The following is a 22,283-nucleotide window of genomic DNA, read 5'->3' as shown; positions in this document are numbered from 1 at the left end:
CGCTGGGAAACATGTTGGCATGTTGGCAAGCTCCATACAACGCCCATTTGACATTATGCTGTGACAAGTTTTTATATTATACCATTTGATGTTGTGTTACACATGTGGTAATTTTATAGATATGGGGGACTCTTTGTTAGCCCCCTTTATGTATTTGGATATGTATCTTCTATGTATATCTCAATAAACGTTGACCTTTTGGTAAGCCTTAGACAGCACAGGGCAATGACGGTGATAGTTTATCACTTTAACCACTTACCCACTGGGCACTTAAAGCCCTTTCCTAACCAGACCAATTTTCAGCTTTCGGTGCTCTCACATTTTGAATGACAATTACTCAGTCATACAACGATGTACCTATATGACATTTTTGTCCTTTTTGTTCACACAAATAGAGCTTTCTTTTGGTGGTATGTAATCACCGCTGGGTTTTTTATTTACTGCGCTATAAAAGAAAAAAGACTGAAAATTCTGTAAAAAAAATGAATTTTTCTTAGTTTCTGTTATACAATTTTGCAAATTATAAATTTTTCTTCATATATTTTGGCCAAAATTTATACTGCTACATATCTTTGGTAAAAATAACCCAAATTGGTGTATATTATTTGGTCTTTGTGAAAGTTATAGAGTCTACAAGCTATGGTGCCAATCTCTGAAAAACCTTCCTGGTTTAAACATTTAAAATATTTAAAAATTGAAATAATATGTACCTAAAATACATATAGTTTTCTTATATGTCATAAGCCAATGATGACAACTGCATCTCTTCTTTTAAAGCAAAAATGTAATTCCTTCTGCTGAGAGCTTGCACACAAGGTAACTGCTGCCAAAAGGGTGAAATGGGAGTCTTCCTACATTTTTGTGTATTGAAAGGTATCTGGCAATTCCTGCTGTAGATGAGGGTTGAATCATTCTCAAGCATAAAAATATATATAGGGTCTGTTGACTAACTACTGTGTGTGCAAAGGTTGTAACTGCACAAGCATCAAGCTTCCTAGGCCAAGGGTAGCTGCACCCCGTGCACCATGATACCTAAACCAGAACCTCACTAAAGTCTTATGCCCCGTACACACGGTCGGATTTTCCGATGGATAATGTCCGATTGGAGCGTGCTGTCGGAAATTCCGACCGTGTGTGGGCTCCATCGGACATTTTCCATTGGATTTTCCAACACACAAAGTTTGAGAGCAGGCTATAAAATTTTCCGACAACAAAATCCGATCGCGTCAATTCCGACCGTGTGTGGCCAGTTCCGACGCACAAAGTGCCACGCATGCTCAGAAGAAATTCCGAGACGGATCCGCTCGGTCTGGTAAAATTGGTGTTCGCAATGGATACAACACTTTCGTCACGGTGCAATGTTAAAAATGGTTTAATACAGCGCACTCTCTTCTTCTTTATAATGTGAGAAGAATGAAGTAGTTTTGCTGCTCATATTCACACAGACTTCTCACAAACTTCTTTCTTTATTATTTATCGGGATTCCCTCAATATATTTTGATTTGTCACATCTGACAAAATTATTTTTGGGTTGTTTTATTTTTTTATTTTTTTTATTTTAAGGCATAATTTTTTTTATTTTTTTTAGGTTTGTATTTTTTTAAGGCTGATCTTTGTTTTATTTTATTTTTAGTTTTACTCCAGAATATTTCTGTGTGTGTTTTGTGTGTCAAGTTACCACAACACCATTGATATCTTGTATTATTTAATCTCAAGGAGATTGTTTGGTGTTGGTGTCTCTTGTTAATTTCACATTGTACTTTAGAAATGTACCTGAATCCTCACAAACAAACTGTCCTTTTTGAAGGAAAACACACATAGGCAAGTATAATTGAAACAAAAATTCCTTTATTAAGGACTCAGAACCAAACAAAGAGGGAGGCAACGCTGGAGAAACAGCAGAAGTTGGCGAAGCCTTGGACCCCCTGGGCAGACATCAATTCTTTAACATCAAAATTGGTGGCCTGAGGAGTACATATCTAAGGGAGTGCAGTCTGGTCCAGAAGTTCCCGAGATCCGGAAAGCAGCAGATGACATCTGTGTCCCCAGGCTGTGGTACTACAAGAGCCTGCATCTTTTGCCAGACCAGACTGGACCCAGGGTCATCACTTTCTGGTCTTCTTTCCACGCTTCCTTCCTGGCTGTGGCTCTGCTGTTGGAGATGTGGCAGGAGGAGGAGTAGGACCTGGAGGAGGAGGAGGAGTAGTAGGACCTGGAGGAGCAGGAGGAGGAGGACCATGTGTGAGGTCACAAATGTGGGTAGCAGATGTGTGACTCATGTGTGACTCACACATGAGTTGTTGGCCCTCCTCCATCCGCTGCATTTTGCAGGCAATTATGCCAGCAAAGTCCTCCTCCACAGTGTGGGGGGCTGTCAGGGCCTCTGTAGCCTTCCAAAAGAGGTCTATGGCAGCCTCCTCCAGGGTAATCCTCTTCCTGCCACTTTCTCTTTGCAGGTGGCTGGGAGGGACCTGGATATCAGGCAGCCTGCTCGGCCCGGCCACCTCCTGGCTGAGACTTCCCTGTGTATGAAAAAGGGACATGGTTTTAGTTTTTGCATCATCAATCCCAATCATAAATTAGTACTCCAAACTAACATCTAGTTAACATCATTGATTGGACAAGCAGAAATATTTAGAGGAATGCTATACCTGGCTCAAGCTGGGCTCCTCCACATGTTGCTGCCTGGAAGGCCCAGGTTGGGCGTCAGAAGCCTCAGCTGGGGGGGGAGGAAGACTGGAGAGTGATGACCTGGGTTTAGTCTGGCCTGCCAGAAAATGCAGCCTGTCATAGTACCACATCCTGGGGACATAGATGTCATCTGCTTCTCTGGATCTCTGGGAATCCTGGACCTTCTTGTGCTCCCTTAGATAAGTGCTCCTCAGGCCACCAATTAGGATCTTTAATTTCTGCCGTGGGGATCACCGTCTTCACAAATTCACAAATTGATCCAGTGCTGCCTTCCTCTTTGTTTGGTTCTTATATTCAGGGTGGTTTATCTCCCAAAGACAAGGCAGCTCCCTGAACATATCTATGAAGATTGCCATAAAGTCGGTATCTTTCAAGATTCAAGATATCCATTTTCACTGCAAGACACAACACAAGACAAACCCTAATGTCAGGCAAAACTCTCCTAATCTAGTTACAATATAGGCCTCAATCTAGAAGCAGTATAGGCCCAAGTTTGGCTCTTACCTTCGTTATCACGATCGGCGCCTCCGATACTCCTTCCTCCGCTCACAGATCGTACGTACTACGCACGCGTGTTACGCTTTATACACACTGCACATGCGTGTAACTCCACCCGCCCCTGACGTTCTTTCTAGTCTATTCCCCACCCCTTTTCGTTCGGCGCAGTGGGTGAAGAGCACATGGTGGAGTCAGAGCAGGTGCGCGCTAATTATAGCAATGAGGAGGAGGAGGAGGAGGAAAGCCCGGATCGGGAAACGTCCCGATCCAGAAGGAGACGATTTAAGGCATCAAATATGTCCTTTGGGGAGATGTTGGAGATGGTCGACATACTGAAGAAGGCTGACTATGATGGGAAGTATGGACCTTACCCCAACCCCAATATCAGAAAGGCCAAGATAATGGCGAAAGTGGTCAAAAGTCTGCACCGGAATTTCGGGGTACGACGATCGAAAGATCAGCTCAGGAAGCGGTGGTCGGACCTGAAATTAAGAGAGCCCGAGCAGTACAGAAAGATCCGGAGAGTGCTGCAAAAAAGTAAGTAGTTGTGCTGTGTTCCTATTCTTTTTGTCTTTATTACGTTCGTGCTTCTCCATGTGCTTTTCTTAAGTGTTGTACAGTTTAAAATGGCAACTTTCATGTTCATGGGCACATTATTCGTTCGTATCAAACATTTTTCTTTCGGCCTATAAAACACCATTGTTTAGGCAATATGCATTTGCCCACATTTTTTGTATGAAAAATATTTGGTTGTGTAGATGGGTTTGTTACTAGAATGAAATGCAAACTAGATTCTGTGTAAGGAGAGGACACTCAGCAGCTGTTTTCACATCTGGACGCTGGAGCACTAGTGTGGGACACAAGAACACCCTTTTTATTAGGGGGCCCACACAGGTGCTCCAGTGGATACTATAGGGGGGTCTCCATCTGTGAAGCTTGTACAAAACAGGTAAAGTATAGAAGCTTGACAAAGGACATAAAAAATTCTACATCTTGGAACTCTGCAAAAATAGACAATTGTACACCACTTCCAAGCAATGTTTCATCTTTATAGTTCTGCCATCAAATATCTGTGTGCTAAGTATACCATTTTTGTTTTACATAGGGGAGAAAAGACTCAGAGGACACCCCTCATCCAAGGAGACCACAGACCCCCCACCTCGGGAAGAAGGGGAAATACCCCCAACACAAGAAGAGCAGGAGGAAGAAGACATGGTGGAACTAGCCACCACAACAGGTGAGTGTCTGCGAGCACAGGCTCAGGTAAGAGATGGATGCCGGCATATTTATAATACATGTTTTTTTTTGTTTTCTCTCTTTTTAGGTGATCGTGATGTTGTGGATCCAGGGCATTTCACCTCGGAAAGTGCACAGATCCTTATTGGGGAGATCATGGGGTGTAATTTAGCATTAGAAAACCTCAAGAAAAACATCAATGATGTTATTCAAAAAAATAATAACATCATTGATGTTTTGGGGAGAGTTTAAAACCCTTCCAAATCCCTTTGTTTTTTTGTGTTAAAAATGTTTTAGCGATTTTTAGAAAAGCCAAATTTTGAGGATGCACACAGTGTGTCAACATGTGCTATCTGCCATCACGGGAGATCAATGGACGCGTTTTGGGGGTGAAACTCCTTCCTCAATAATAAAGTAGCTGAGAGGAAGGGGTTGCTCCCCCAAAACACGTCCCTTGATCCCCCATGATGGCAGCTAGCACATGTTGACATTCGTAAATTGGTGTGCATCTTCAAAATTTGGCTTTTCCTGGGGTGACTTCACCCCATCTGAACGAAATATCAAACACAGTTCCTAAAGACTCATGTCTGATATTGCCTTCAAGTTTTACCTAATGTGAACTTTGTAAGTTCAAGATTTGTGTCTTTCTTGTTGTTTGGAAACATGCCTGTTTTATCTTAAATGGACATTTCTATTTTTGATAATGCCACCACAAAAATTGTTATACAACAAACAAAATGTTGGTTTGTTTTAAAAACCTTTTCTAAATGCACATGTGATTGTGCAGGTATTAAAAAGATTGTTAATCAAGAATGTGTGGATTATTGTCTCAACGCTACAACACTTTTGTGGTGATGTAATTGCTGCTTTCTGTGACAATGGGTGTTATTTCCTAAGGGCAAATCCACTTTGCACTACAAGTGCAGTTTCAGTGCATTTTCAAGTGCACTTGTAGTGCAAAGTGTATTTGCCTTTAGTAAATAACACCCAACAGTGCTTTGTATAAGGTTACACAATCACGCCATTTTCAGGACTCACCACATTTCGGTCAGGGTCAGCTAAAACACAAGCAGTAAATGTCACCAAAGATTTGCTTAATTTTTTGTTTTTATTTGATCAAGGTTTCACAAATTGTCTGGCATATTGATGGCACCCCTACCCGCAAATAACTCAAGGTATCTTAGCCGGACATCACGAGCACTCAGGGAGGGCAAACCAGGACGGCCACTTTCAAGCGCCGTCAGGGTTGTTTCATTTATAATTCCGGCCTCAGGCCCAACTGAGCCAGCATAGTTGGCAGAATGTTCCCGTAAAAAGTTATGTAGAACACAGCACGCCAGGATTATATGATTCAGTTTATACTCCACCATATGGATGGGTGTAAGAAATAGGCGGAACCCGATGGCCATGATTCCAAATGTGTTCTCCACCACTCTTCTGGCTCTGGCCAGCTGGTAATTAAAAACCCTCTGGTCCGGGGTGAGGGTCCTCATCAGGAATGGCCGCATAAGGTGGTCCCCAGCGCAAAGGCTTCATCCGCAACGAAGATGAATGGGAGTCCTTCCACATTGTCTTCTGGAGGTGGCAAGTCCAAGCTGCCATTCTGGAGATGCCTGTAAAACTCTGTCTGGCCGATGACTCCACCATCGGACATCCAGACATTCTTCCCCAGGTCCATATACAGGAACTCATAATTAGCCGACACCACCGCCAACATCACAATACTATTGAACCCTTTATAATCATAATAGTATGACCCCGAGTTGGGTGGTGGGATGATGTGGACGTGTTTCCCATCAATTGCCCCTCCGCAGTTAGGAAAGTCCCACCGCTGGGCAAAGTGGGAGGCCACAGTCTGCCATTCCTGTGGCGTGGAAGGAAACTGTGGAGGAAAAAAAAAATTAGTCTTTTTGCACATTAAAACATGGAAAGCAGATTAGACACAAACATTCTTGGCCAACATCAAGATAACATTTAGTAATGGGAATTTTTAAACACCAAAGTATAAGGTACACCTATCAGATTCCCCCTCCCCCACCCCCTCTCATGGGCCATTTCTAACATTATAGGGGGGGGAGCTCTTGGACAGGTAACCCTCTCCACTTCATTGAGAGATGAATGCCTAAATAATGGGTATTACTTTGAACAGCCCCTCCTTAGTTACACTATTGGCAGCCCACTGGACAGGTAAGAAGTGTCATAATACAAAGATATAAATACACATTGTACATATTTGAGCACATTTGGACATTCTGCTATTACCTATCAAGATAATAATAGGATAAAAAAAACTTTACACAGTACCATTTGAAAGTATACAGGCAGGCCCTTGCACTACATGCTTTGGGGAATTCATCCATAAATCTGACCACAAAAGAGATGGGTATAGTGTGTATGGGTTTGCCAAAGTCAGCAGATAGATGATTGAGGATAGATAGAGAATTGGTATCAGCTGACTTAGCAGTTGGGGGAGGGAGGGTTAAAATGATTTGGGGACCCCCCCAAAAAAAGCCTATGGCACTCTGCCTGAATTTAAAGCACCAATCACATTTTAAAACATTTTAGGGGGTGTTTGGGGTAAAGCACTACTATGGAGCTGACAAAATACATTGTTAGGTGACTACATGAGGTGAATATAGGGCCTGTAGACCATGCTGGGGAGGTAAGTGAAGGCAACTATGTATGAAGGAGCAAAATAATAATTACATAAAAATCCAGCATGCATGAGGACAAAGGGGACATTCACAGCATATTACAATCATGGTAATTAGGGAATGAGGAAAGAAATACAATATATTATCAAACATTAAATACACTAAAATGTGATATTAAAGGATAAAAATCTTACCTTCGTATACTCCTTCTGTAGGACCTGGATGATGGCAGAACAGGTCTCTGGGATAATGATACCCAGAGCCTGGGGGGGAGATGCCTGTTGAGAACTTGAGGTCCTGCAGGCTTCTCCCCATCGCCAAGTACCGCAGGGTGGCGATGAGCCTCTGCTCCGGAGTGATGGCTTGCCTCATGCAGGTATCCTGCCTGCTAATATAGGGGGTCAGCAAAGCCAACAAACGGTGAAATACGGGGTCTGTCATCCGGAGAAAGTTCCTGAAATCATCAGGATTAATCTCACGGATCTCACGGAGCAAAGGCATGTGACAGAACTGGTCACGCTGAAGCAACCAATTCTTGGTCCATGAACTCCTCCCCACCCTGTTCATGGACTGGACTTGTGTCAAGGTCAGGACCCCAACACCAAGCCCCCGCACAGCACGAACTCTACGAGGAGTATGTATACGCAACATGGCTAGAAAACAGTCGGCTGCTCAGAACGAAGTAACAGAACTCACTGAAGAACAGCAAGGCCTGTGAAGAGCAACCTGAAAAACAGTAACGAACAAACAAGAACACAATGACTCAAATAAGTCACGCGGAACTTGCTTGCACGCACTGAAGAGCAGATACAAACCCACAAGCACAAACTGAACAGCAGAAAACGATCTGAAAACCACTAGTCTGAAAAAGCGCAAATCGTCTCTCACCAAACTTTTACTAACACGAGATTAGCAAAAGATGCCCAAAGGGTGCCGCGCTTGGTTCTGAACTGGCCTTTTCTAGTCTCGTTGAACGTGGTTTACGTCACCGCGTTCTTGGCAATCGGAAATTCCGACAACTTTGTGCGACCGTGTGTACGCAAAACAAGTTTGAGCCAACATCCGTCAGAAAAAATCCTAGGATTTTGTTGTCGGAATGTCCGATCAATGTCCGACCGTGTGTACGAGGCATTACACTACTAAAGGTATTAGAGCATGTGTTGATGGGCTTCTATTCACTTCAAATGACAAAGTCTATAAGAATGCTTAAAGTAGGTCAAACACCGATTAGAAGGAGGCCAACTGCAGGTTAAATGCACCTGTAAATTAATTCTAAAAAAAGAGGCCTCGCAAACTGATGTCAAACTGATGCCCAAGACATGTTGACACAGCCCTTAGTGTTTCAGAGTTTCCACTAGCTATAGTTTCAGTTTTGTGATGTTAAGCTGCATGCTTGGGGTTTTTCCATTTTTTTCATTTTGTATTAGGAAGCTGAAGTACTAGGTAGATGCCAACATTTACATTCTAGTATCAGCCCAAGGTCACAGAAATGACTGCATCTCCTGTAGACAGTAAATAACTTACTAGCAGCATACCTAGGGAAAATTATATTGCAGCCCAACCTTCTAAGCCCCTGGGCTCCATAGCAAAAGCATATTCTGCAATGTTATTAATACCTACCACTAAGGTCTAAGCTGCAAACTGAATTTTTATAAAAGTTGAGCTACCAAGTTAATTTCTTTGAAAATTCTTAAGTATGTGTTTGCAAGGTCATATCCTATAATATGCAGACCAAAGTAATAATGTTGCTGCAAGATTTTTCTATATTAATAAAGCAAAATTCCTGCAAAGCTATTTGCTTCTATTGGAAATTGTGAAAAAAAGCTCTACGTTTCTTAGAACCAAAGATTATCTTTTGAGCTGGGAGATTAACACTACTTCAAAGCCAGGGTATTTGAAGGACACAAATTCAAAGAAAATTGCCCAATTTAAAGATTCACTATTTCATATATCACATCATGAAATCATGCAGTGTACATAACAGTCGATGATAAGCACCTTCTAAGTCTCCAAGCATAATTGATTTAATATACTCTAGCTCCTTATAGTGAAACAAATGGTTCTCTTAATACCTCCAGGGTTTTCTCTTCTTTACTTCAGAAAGAAATAAAAATGCCACTCAAGAAAGGATTAATAATAAATCCAAATAATAATAATCATCATCATAATAATAATGCATTAGGATAACATAAATTTACTGGTATCATTATATTATATAATACAAATATAAATACCAAAAAATGCAATTGCATAAAGTCTACAAATACATACAAGCAACCATAAAAATATATTTTTAAAGATAAAAAATTAGAAATTGAGAGAAACGGCTAGTGACTGGATTAAACACTTTCAGATTTCACTGCATATTAGCCATTTGGCCTCAGAGTGGCAAGATAGCATCTGGCTTAATTACAGATTAATTTGAATAGATTTTTTTTCATGGACAGCACTATCTAACCTTTTCATAAGTCACAGAAAGATTTCTCAGTCCAAAGCTGGCTATTGGTGTATAGACAATCAAGCAAAAGTTCTCTTTTCCTGAATGATTTGATTTTCTAATTATTAATGTGCTTGTTTTAATGATCGATTTTCACTACATGATCAAAAAAAATTTAAGTCATGTTGGAAATTTTTCTTCAAATTGAACATTTTTCTAATTGTAAGTAGTCCACTTAAGTATAATGAGCACGAGACTGTCAAAAGGTTTTACCCCGGAAGCAAAAGAAAATATGTGATATGGTTTCTGAGCTGTGCATTTGTGGTAGAAGTTATAAAGGCTTCTGTTTGCACAGACAGAAGCTGCCTACATCTTTTTAAAATACAGCCACAGGGAAATTGCATGGTGCTTTTGCATCTAGTGGTGTTTCTGCGGTTCCTGCACCCGGACAGTCGCTATGGGTTGCGTGTTCTGGCTGTGGGTGGTTGCAGGTGTGGGAACAACTGTGATTTCTGTAATTTATAATATAAATATATACCCATTTTGTGTCTGCTGACATGTATTTGGTGCGTAAGTATGGCACTTATTGTTTCTCTGCTGGCATGTGTTGTATATGGCTGATAAAAGGATAAAAATGGATAAAAGGCTGTAACTTTCAGCAACCAATCAGTGAGCGGTAATAATGTGCAGTAACCAAACAGTGAGCAATAATGATGTACAGTAGCCTATAGCAACCAATCAATCAGTTAGCAGTAATGAAGTGCAGTAACCACTAGCAACCAATCAGTGAATGGTAACAATGTGCTTTAACCTCTAGCAACCAATCAGTGAGCAGTAATGATAAGCAGTAACCTATAGCAACCAATCAGTGAGCAGTAATAATGTTAAGAAACCTCTAACAACCAACGGGTGAGCAGTATTAATGTGCAGTAGCCTCTAGCAACCAAATCAGTGAGCGATAAAAATGTACAGTAACCTCTAGCAACCAATTAGTGACCAATATTTGGGCTGTTGGGGTGGAGAGCGAAATTGCGGGGGGGGGGGGACAAGAAAATGTTTGCCCAGGGTCCAATCAATAATAAAGATGGCCCTGGTCATACCTCCTGGTCCATTCTCCATAGTAATGGTTTATGCTATTTTTATTTTCAGTAGAATTTTTTTTGTTTTAAAGATATATTTGCAATTTTCCTGCTATTTAAAACAAATGTATAGTCATTTTTTTTAGTTTTGAATGAAACAGGGAAGAATTACAACCCTTGTCATTTTTTCATTGCTGCCTGTCACCCTCTCCATTTGTGCTGGTGATTCTGATACTGACAGGTATCTTAGTTTTTATTCTAAATATTTCTACTTCCTGTAAATGAGTTTAAAAATAGAGGTAAGATCCAAAGATATGTTCAGTAGACTTTTGGCTGAGAAATAAAACAAAAAAACTGATTTGGTTTAACCACGTCAGCTCTTACACCTGTATACCCCCTATGGATCAGAACAATTTTTACATTTCTGCTATGGGCCTATTGATTAAGAAATAACTAGGTAATTTTTGCAACAAATACAATCAGTGCAGACAAAATAAATAAAATACAAACAATTGATTGCCAGCTGAACACTTAGAGGATAGTCACATCACCTTGGAGATAAACAATATAAAGATAAAAGTGCAGCGCAAAAAAAACAAAATCCAAATAATGATAAAAAGTCCAAAAGCTTCTCAGAAAGAAAATGTAGCATACAGGCTCATGGACACAACACAGAGCTTCGTATTGCTTCCATCTATTGGGATGGCAGCGGGTGAGGTCATCCAAATGTAGCGCCTCCCTCCGTATGTGTTATGGCACCTGTTAAAACTTATAGCCGACTTGTTACCATGGAGATGAAAGACGCCGGAAACAGTGGCTACAAGACTGGATAACCAAGGCACAGGGGACACAGACAATCAAGCCTGATCAGCACTAAAAAATGTCAGCCACAAATTTATGCTAACATTACCGAAAGAGATATCTGTAAATAAAACAACATGTACACAGGTGAGAGCCAATATTTATGGCCTCAAACACCCAGAAACTATCAGTAATACAAAGCTATAACATTTTATTAAAAAACTTTAATACATTTTTTTTTTTTAAATTATATTATAACATTTTAACCGCTTCAGCCCCGTACCATTTGGCTGGCCAAAGACCAGAGCACTTTTTGCGATTCGGCACTGTGTCACTTTAAATGACAATTGCGCGGTCGTGCGACGTGGCTCCCAAACAAAATCAACGTAATTTTTTCCCCACAAATAGAGCTTTCTTTTGGTGGTATTTGATCACCTCTGTGGTTTTTATTTTTTGCGCTATAAACAAAAAAAGAGTGACAATTTTGAAAAAAATGCATTATTTTTTACTTTTTGCTATAATAAATATCCCCAAAAAATATATACTAAATATATATATATACTGATTAAGTATATATATATACTAATATATACTCTGTATGAACAGACGATCTGTCAGTTCTCCCCTCAGAGAACCAGAAACTGTGTGTTTACACACACCAATCCCAGTTCTCTGTGTGCCCCGAGCAATTGCGGGAGCCCGGCGGTGATCGAGACCGCCGGGCACTCGCATCGGCTCGGGGGTCCCGTTTGCAGTTTGCGAGAAGTCATGTGGGGGACACAGCAAACATGTGGAAGAAGGTGCTCTGGTCAGATGAGACCAAAATTGAACTTTTTGGCCTAAAAGAAAAAGCTATGTGTGGCAGAAAACACTGCACATCACCCTAAACACACCATCCCCACCATGAAACATGGTGGTGGCATCATGATGTTGTGGGGATGCTTTTCTTCAGCAGGAACAGGGACGCTTGTCAGAGTTGATGGGAAGATGGATGGAGCCAAATACAGGGCAATCTTAGAAGAAAACCTGTTAGAGCCTGCAAAAGACTTGAGACTGGGGTGGAGGTTCACCTTCCAGCAGAACGTGTAAGGAAAAAATGTAAAAGTTGCGCCAGCTCTTGGATGGAAGTGAAGCAGCCAACACAGCAATATGACCGTTGCAAAGTGAAAGTTGGAGTGAAGAAGTGTGAGAGGTGAGTCGGGGGGAAGTAGAGAGGAGAAGTTGCTGGAAGAAGCAGCAGACGAGGAAACGGTGATCTGCTGATCGGAACCATACCCTGGGGATCCCGGACTCCAAATCGGTGCTTCGTATGAGGACTGCTGACAAGATGGTTTACAAGTTCTCCCACACACCTTTACCCCACACCGTTTAACGGTACAGGCTCGTTTGACTCACCGCTACGGCCCGTGAGTCCACCGGATCTGGTAAGGGCATTCTTTTGCTTTTTGCTTCTGCCTGTCTCCTGGTGGGAATTATCCATTTGAGCCAAGATCCAACACATTGGTCGGGTCCTTTCCCAATAACCCTCAGGTTACCTCTTGAGAAGACAGTTCACATCTAATTACCTGTGGGATTGAATGAGACTATCCCATCTTGCCATTTAAAAGACTTTTGAGTTCCTCTGTATATATATTTTTTGTATTTTTTCCCCTTAGGGATACCGGTGCTCTTTTTCTGATCTACCACCTCCATTGAACTCCAATTCTGTGGATTAACACACTCAGCTCACCTTGCATTGATATGTATTTGCTGTACCATATATTTTTGATTGTTTCTTAACTAGTTTCTTTTAAATTTTCTTTTTTACTGAGTTTTTTATATTCTTTAACACATACTGGGTTTTCACTTGTACTGTGTTTATTACCCAATATATATTTTTATGTATACCTTACAAACACTTTTACACTAAAGGAGTTTTCACTCTCTCCTAACCACTTTTTCTACCTGTTTTAGCGACAGGAGTCCCACTTCCAGCAGAACAACAACCCTAAACACACAGCCAGAGCTACAATGGAATGGTTTAGATAAAAGCATACTCATGTATTAGAATGGCCCAGTCAAAGTCCTGACCTAAATTCAGTTGAGAAACTGTGGCAAGACTTGAAAATTGCTGTTCAGACACTCTCCATCCAATCTGACAGAGCCTGAGCTTTTTTGCAAAGAAGAATGGGCAAAAATGTAACTCTCTAGATGTGCAAAGTTGATAGAGACATATCCAAAATGACTTGCAGCTGCAATTGCAGCAAAAGGAGGTTCTACAAAGTATTGGCTCAGGGGGGCTGAATACAAATGCATGCCACACTTTCCAGATATTTATTTGTAAAAAAAATTAAAACTATTTATCATTTTCCTTCCACTTCACAATTATGTGCCACTTTGTGTTGGTCTATCACATAAAATCCCAATAAAATACATTTGTGTTTTTGGTTGTAACATGACAAAATGTGGGAAATTTCAAGGGTTATGAATACTTTTTCCAGGCACAGTATGTGAACCTTCACCTATAAAGTGCATAAAGAATTGGGGGTGGAGACTGCTTGTGACAATGGGGGGCATGGCAGCAGCAGCAGCTAGCAGCTTGAAAAGAGCACAGGTACAGTCCTTTGTAAAATGAAGAGACAGAAATACACAGTAAAGTGTTTGATGGGGGTGGGTGAAACGTATCAGCAGGAGGCACAGAAACAGCAGCACACTGACCTACAAAGTAAAGAGCTGTGCAGGGGGCATGTCAACAGAAGTCTGAGTACTGAAGTAGAGGCAGACTGTACTCCCGACCACAACACAAGGGAAACAATGCATATGGATTTGGATACCTTTAAATACAAGTAACACAAACACATATCAGAAATATGAAATATTGGAGTAACATACACTTTAAGGGTTAATAAGCAGTTTAATAGGAACACTTTTCTATTTTTAAATAATTTTATTTTCTTGTCAGGTTGTTTTAACTGACATCATATTCAGATTGAAGTTCATCCCTTTGATCTGCAGATGAGTAAAACTGAGTACATACAAAAGTAACAATGTTACTTTGCATCTCTCTACCATGTGTCTGAAGAGAGTTCATAAATACTGTGCCAGGTGGTTCAGTTTTTGACAGCAGAACTATTATCTGTGCTGTATTTATAGAGAAACTCCAGAAAGGTAGAATTGCCAGAAATTGTGAGGGAGGAGAGGGACAGAAAAACAGGACATACTACACATGCCCTGAGTACTTTCATAATGTTTATTTGGGCATGTGCAGTACATCCATTGTCCACAACTGTTTAAGCAGTGGCCAATGTGGGTATGGACAGTACTAAATTCTCTACATATGGAAGGATAAAGAATCTTGAAGTCCCCACACACTATGTCAGACTTGCACGTACCTGACCGATGAGCCCGATAGAGCAGAGGAAAGTCTCCCTTACGTGTCTCACTCGTGGCCCCTGGTAGTATAGACTGGAAGCACGGGAGTGCAGAGTGGTAAGAGAGCCTGGCGGGTGGATCCAGGTGCTGGAGGTTTGGTGATTACTTGACAGCAGGCAGGCAGACCAGTACACAGGCAGCAGATGCAGAGCAGGAGTGGAGCAGGCAGGTCGGGTCACAGGCAGGGTTGGCAACAGGCGGGCAACGAAGTACAGGGGAGCGGGCAGGTTCAGAGTCAAGGCAGGCTGAGGTCAGGTGCAGGCAGAAGACAAAGGATAATCCAAGGGGCAAGCCGGGTAGTCAGGAGATCAGGCATTCAGAGTAACAGGAGCAAGGGCAGAGGAAGCTGCAGATCAGACAGCACTGACAGTTTAAATAGGCCGATTTGCGCCAAGCGGCGCGTGCGCACCGTTGTGCACAGGCGTGCTCACACCAGTGCACCCTGGCACACACAACAGCATGCACAGGAACGCACGTGCCAGCACGCACCGGTACACACCAGCAAGCACCAGAGCGCCAAGCACTGCGTCCATTATGGGAACTTCTCTGACACAATACAGTTAAGCCTCATTCACATGACCAAAATGGCATTGGTGCAGGCAGTATCTTGTGGAAAACTCCGTCCAGGGTTCTAGATACAAGAAGCTCATTTAGATGACTTTTTAGAGTCAATCTGACAACCCATCCAGATCTGGCTGCATCCAGCTTTGTTTGAAGCAGAAAGAGCAAAGCTTCTTGAGGCACCTGCAGGGTTCAATGAATCTCTGATGCTTACCATGCACATAAGCACCTGAGGATGACAGCAATTGAAGCTGTTTTCAGTGTCTGGCTGGAGGGTGAGTGCTTTGTCCCAGGGGGTTCAATTAATCCTACATACAAACACACAGGATTTTACTTTGCAGAGACTAAAGTGATATTCTTTTGTATAATGTGCTGGGTCAAGTAAATGTTTTTTTGTAATCCACTTAATTATATTAATTATTCTATATTTTATGCGGTCTTATATTAAGGAAGAAGAAAATTGCATATTAATGTTGGTTGTCTAGAATTGCAGACTTATGTAATTAATTACTATGAACATGACAATATTAAGACTTTTCATTTTAGAGTGTTTTGTATGAAATAAATTGAAACAACTTTACAAGCCATATAACTTAGGGCATAAAGGCTATTGCAGAGGCACTGGGACTTTAATGGTTGTGTCATTTAGTGGAAATATTTAGATTAAGGATCCTGGATAGTTGTTGAAAGAGATGGTGACAAACTTCTGGGGAGAAAAGTAGATGAAGGCATTATCAGATGGAGTTTTATGATCTCTGTGATCATCTCTGATGTTAGGTTCGCTTTAAGTGTCATGTTCCTTGAGAAAATATCTCAGTGCAGCGTGTAAGAACAAAATATGAACCGAATATAAAGTTGATCATTTCTTTTCTAGGTTTGACAAAGGCTTATTTTCTTCGAGCTAAGGCTAACGCTGAAGTATGGAATGAAGTTGAAGCAAAAAAAGATTTTGAGAAAGTCGTGGAACTTGACCCAACAATGACCCGTCAAGTCAAGAAAGAGATAACAAAGCTGGAAGTGAGGATGGAAGAGAAGGAGGAGGAAGATAAACTGAAATACAAAAATCTATTTTCTTAGGATATTAGTAGTATCAGAAATGAAATGGTACTTGTACATTTTGAATTAAGCAATCACATCAGAAACATCATTTGTATCATGCTTGTCTAATTGCAACTGAAAATCTTCTATGCAACTAAAATCATTCAAGAAACTCAACATAATGTGGATTTTTACTTACAGTACTTCGGTAGTTCTGAATGCAAGCTAAAGGTGAAGAAAACTTTTATCAACTGACATCAAATTGTTTTTGCCTATGACCCAAAATGTCAGTGTTCAATAAACTGTACAAGTGGCCCTAGAACAGCTCTTTTAAGCTTGTGGCAAACAGAAGTGTAGGCAAAGAAATCTTGGTCTTTTGCAAGGGGCTGGTGTTCACAAGCTTTTAGGAAAAATTTAGACTGGACAAATAGTTACTTAGACAAGTGTATACAGCATATCAGTGTAAAAAACAACAGTTTTATGTGACCCAGTGCAACCATTTGCCTTGCAATAGTTGGCTCAACCAGCTGGTAGCTGGATTGTAATTGTCTTGGGTTAAGGCAGAGGATCTCAGCCAGTGGTAGGCTTGCTCGGGAGGTAGTTTCAGAGGTACATCTAAAGTTAAAAGAAACAAAATATTAGTTTTTGTTTTCCGCACATATATAACCTGGCAGAAAATACATTGGAGTTGGTATGTTTAATCTTCTAATAGATATGTTAAAACAGGTCTGAAAAAAAGCATGAAATGAACATTTGCTTAAAGTGGAGCTCCACTCAAAAGGAGAAGCTGCACTTGTTTGCTTCCCCCCCCCCCTCCGCTGCCACATTTGGCCTCTTTCGGTGGACGTGATGCGGGTACCTAATTTGACAGGTACCCGTCCCCACGTCTGGGAGACTTTGCCACAGCGAGTTCCCCCAGAAGTTTCGCCCCCTCCTCCTTCCACCACTAGCAGGCGATTCAGAAAGCACAGAGTGCTTTTCGCATGCGTAGCGGAGAACTGTCTGTGAAGCCGCAAGACTTCACTGCCAGTTTCCCTCACAAGGAATGGTGGCGGCAGCACCTGAGAGCTGACTGAAAAATCGTCTGGGGTTCCGACATCGTGGGGTCCCTAGACAGGTAAGTATCCTAATATCAAAAGTCAGCAGCTATAGTACTTGTAGCTGCTGACTTTTAATTTTTGGATGGGGGGCTGGAGCTCCACTTTAAATGTGCAAACTTTACAAAACCCAACTTCTATATATGAATACACATTAAAATTATGTTTAGAAACCCATACAGAAAGTAAAATCAAAATGTAAAATAAAGCCTTGAAAAAGGTATAAGCAACACAACCTACCTGGTCATTTTTCATCCAAGTATTGCTGTACTGCACCAGTTCATCCAACTAATATATGTTGGTGATCTGGTGATTTAAAAACCCCATTTCTGATATAAATATTTAAAAAGAAATGTCAGTCCTAACAAGTTCCTCACAACCACCAATTATATTCAAACCTGAACTGGAAGTTGGAATGTGATTGGTGACACTGTATATAAGGTTTATAGAGAACTTACATAACACATGCATACAAACATACACTCGTGGTGAACCTATGAGGAGCTCTGGGGTTTCTAGTGACAGTGGGTTACACAGATCACAGATTAAGGTAAACTGGGTGCATTTTGTAACTTTAGCAGATCAGCATTGTTTGCTAGAAAACATTAGTAATTGACTCATTGCTTGCGCTAGTTCTGTCATTTGCCCTGTAATTTGTCTCACAAAGAAAAGCAACATTTTCCCAGGAAAATACAGTATGACCATGTGTAGGCAAAAAAATGCAATGTGTGGATACTATCAGTATGGATATCATCAAAATATGTTATCCCTATCTTATGCCCCGTACACACGGTCGGATTTTCCGACGGAAAATGTGTGATAGGACCTTGTTTTCGGAAATTCCGACCGTGTGTAGGCTCCATCACACATTTTCCATCGGATTTTCCAACACACAAAGTTTGAGAGCAGGATATAAAATTTTCTGACAACAAAATCCGTTGTCGGAAATTCCGATCGTGTGTACACAAATCCGACCGAGAAAGTGCCACGCATGCTCAGAATAAATAAAGAGATGAAAGCTTTGGCCACTGCCCCGTTTATAGTCCCGACGTACGTGTTTTACGTCACCGCGTTCAGAACGATCGGATTTTCCGACAACTTTGTGTGACCGTGTGTATGCAAGGCAAGTTTGAGCCAACATCTGTCGGAAAAAATTCTAGGATTTTGTTGTCGGAATGTCCGAACAAAGTCCGACCGTGTGTACGGGGCATTACTGTTCTTTGTGTGCCATACATACTGCTCTATGCTGCAGAGGTCACCAATGCAATAACCAGTTAAAAGCCATCAACAGAAAAACTAATGGAATGAATTAGAAGCCCTTGGGTCAGGTGATCATACGCAACCATTCGTCCTTGCATTATCTTTAGGAAGCTCAGAGAGCTCATGGGATAGACAATGCTCCATGTAAGACAAAATTAATATTCAGTTAAAATGTCATTACATATGCACACAAATTGTTTTGTTAATTGTTTAATAATACAAGAATACCAGCTTTTGTTTCATTTTCAAGATATGGAGAAACAGACTGATCATATAAATAAAATACATTTAAATAATTTTACTATACTCATGTGTATTTTAACTTTTAGAACAAATTAAACTGGTCACCTTTTAAAGGAAACCTGTAGTGATATAAATACAGAGGCTAGAATTGTAGACTTTCTTTGGAAAATGCTAATTCTCTGCCTGGCTCTGACTTACTTTAAGTTACTTTAGGAGGTGGATAAATGGCACTGAATTCCCTCGGAAATGTTCTTATTACCACCAATAGGTTGGACATTGCATGGGTGTAAACTTCTGCATACCACAAGGGCATCCATGGTCCCCCTGTTTTGTGACTGAACACAACAAATCTGGGATTGAAGCAATACATTGTAATATTAAGGTCCAGATACAAGTCTAATGTGGGGTACACACTATAAGAAAAGCGGGCGAACGATCGTCCGATTTTCCTTGTTTTTTTCCCAGGAAAACGGAACCGATGAATAACAATTCATACAACAAATTCTTTTTTGTTGTTGTTTATTGTCTCTGATCATGCATAGTTTTTCTTTTCTGATTTTTCTTGTTCAAAAATCGTTCGAAAATGGTACATATTAAACGAAAATCGTTCATCCTGTTCCTGTATAAGAAATATTTCTTGCATTCGGAAATTTTCATATGAAAAGTGGGAATCGGCTGTCGAAAGTTGTGTATACACTATACGAAAATCATACAAAAGTTCCTTGGACAAAAATGTTTACCAAATTTTCTTATAGTGTGTACGAGCCTTAATGCAAAGTCAGATGCTTCCATACAGAATGACATACACACATACAGAATGTGCTGAGGATATAATAACAAATTTCTTGCTTTTGACAGCCAATATTTTGCTGCTATCTTTCAAACTCAGCTTCTGTCCCAACTAATGATTGAGAACCATTTAAAGTGGTGCCCAATCATGTGATCACAATGTCAGCTTTGACAATACATGCAAACTGAGGGCTGCAGTGAGAAAATGTTGGTTTTAGCTTGCAGAGGCTACTGCTTCCTGCAGAAGGCAGCATGCCTCTAATTAGAACTGCAATTGACTGACACAAAAGTAAATAAAAAAATAAAATAGTGAACAAAATAGATGTAGCAAGAATCTTACTTGCAATATCAGAAGACACTCTGCAACATTGCTGCAGTGAGACTGTTTCCCTCTAGTGCCAGCTAAGACTCTGTGTCATCACATCCTGTCAACAGAGTGATTACCACCGGGGAGCAAAGCATACAGGGAATTGTAGTCCCAGGACTCAAGTTTCACATTTAGATTGAACTGTATGGAACTACAAGATCTAACATGCTCTGGAGAAAAGGAACCAAAGACTCCATCTTTTTTGCCTAAGGGAATTCAGCCCCCATGAGGCAGGAGAAGAGACTGGATCCAGTGGAGAGGCGCTGCCTCCCAGGTCAGTACACTGCGTTGTCCTGGGCATCCACGGCTGGTCGGGGACACCCAGCCTGAAAGAGGGGGATCTTAGGTACATATCCAGGTGCACCTGCATAGACAGTGTGGAGCGTTCCAGTGTGAGGTGACCAGTCCCTGCCTGTTCCAGGACATTCATTTGGGCCGTGACCGCAGGACTGGTGAGGGGGAAGTTGCCCATTTGCAGGAAACAAGGACACTGCACACAGTTATTTCACTATGCCCATCCAGCTTTATGAACACCATATACAGACCTCATTGCTCTTAGTCACGCTGCTGACACCTGTAGTGCCACAGGACACAAGGTCATCCAAATACAGAGACACTGTATACAGACACCATTGTCCTTTCACCTTGCTGAGGAAGATCCTGCATTCTTTTTTTGTAAATCCAGGCTAGTTGTATTGCTTTGCTCTGCCATTCAGGAGTTTAAGTGCACCAATGGAAGTGGCTAACTGAAGACCCAAGGCCCCATCCTTCTTCCAAGGAACTGAATTTACTAGTGCCCTAAGGCCATGCACACACATGCCCAGGGCTCTGTATATGTAGTGGGTGTGCGGGATAGTCTACCTTGGGAACTGATCTATTAAGTGTTGATTTGGGTACAGTGTTGGAAATTGAACCTGAGGTATCAGGGGATAGGAGAGAGGTCTGACATAAGAGAGGGTCATTCCTCCCCTCTCCTCTGGCCTGGACTCATAGGGTTTGCCTCTGCTCTTGGGGTTATTCTCAGGTTTGGATTCCCCTGAAAGTAGCCTGAATATAGGCTTGAGCTATATTGCTCCTAATCTCAGTTATTGCTCTGCAGTTGGATTACTTGAATATATACTGTTACTGTCAGTTAGTCTTTTCCACAGAAATATTGCAGTAAAGACTATTTCTGTGTTTTATAATAACGTGTGTGTTTCTCATCTGGTCCTTGCACCTACACTATTGCCAGGTGTGCCAGAGGGGGCTGAGACTGTTATCGGGGTTGAGAGGCAGAGTACGGAACCAAACATACTTAAGAGGCTTCTGCGGGGGTAGCGCTACATGTAAAAAAAGGAAAACTCATGTAAGTTGTGTGTTTGAGTGTGTGTATATATATATATATATATATATATATATATATATATATATATATATATACATATAAATATATATATATAAATATATATACCAAAATCACAACTGTACAATGCATGCTACTAGTTTCTCCATACAGGAGGCGTCTTGAAGCTGTCATTACCAACAAAGGATTTTGTACCAAGTATTAAATACATTTCAGTTAGCGCGTTTGATACCTTTTCCCTGTGTCATTCCATTTTATTACACATAACATCATTTGTGAACGTATTTGTTTAGGTTTCTTTGTAAGTATGGATGTTATAGATTGTTACAAACATGTGGTGAAAATTTCATATCAATAGTACCTTTAGAAATATATTCAACTTCCGGTTCCAGCACTGCATGGAGTAGCTGCTCTGCTACTCAGCTCCCGCAGAACGGACGAAAAATCAGCCTGTAAAATCAGCCCAGGAGCCCGCATCCACCCTCGGCTACCTCCGGATATACTCCGCCAGCCCATGGACCGGTTTGTAGAAAAAACCAGCTCCCGCACGCAAACCGCTCAGACGGCCCCGGTCTTGGCCTACAAGCAGCCTCGCTCAGATACACAGGCGGCGGAAATGGAGGTAAGCGGCAGCGCAGCCACTCACATCTCTCCACAAGCCTCCTCTACTCAGCCACAGCCTCACCATGTCTCCTTCCCTCAAGTCTCCCTCTCCCAAGCCTTCTCCTTATAAACATCCATCCCACAACATGCTGAGGACCAGAATACAGAGCTCATAG

The 22,283-nt window shown here is 41.3% G+C and overlaps 1 protein-coding gene across 2 annotated transcripts in view; it reads left to right on the top strand.

Annotated features, from left to right (window-relative positions):
- Positions 1 to 19,031, top strand: part of AIPL1 (AIP like 1 HSP90 co-chaperone) — a 148,312-nt gene extending 129,281 nt beyond the window's left edge. For both annotated transcript variants that reach the window (XM_073616738.1, XM_073616737.1), the window contains one exon: positions 16,243 to 19,031. In XM_073616738.1, coding sequence (XP_073472839.1) covers positions 16,243 to 16,445 — 203 coding nt within the window. In that variant the 3' untranslated portion in view covers positions 16,446 to 19,031. The remainder of the gene's footprint in view (positions 1 to 16,242) is intronic.
- The last annotated feature ends 3,252 nt before the right edge of the window (positions 19,032 to 22,283 follow it).

The sequence above is a fragment of the Aquarana catesbeiana genome, linkage group LG02 (assembly GCF_042186555.1).
Source record: "Aquarana catesbeiana isolate 2022-GZ linkage group LG02, ASM4218655v1, whole genome shotgun sequence".
In the NCBI taxonomy this organism is placed as follows: Eukaryota; Metazoa; Chordata; class Amphibia; order Anura; family Ranidae; genus Aquarana; species Aquarana catesbeiana.
The sequence above is the reverse complement of the archived record's forward strand: the minus strand, read 5'-3'. Positions and strand labels throughout refer to the sequence as shown.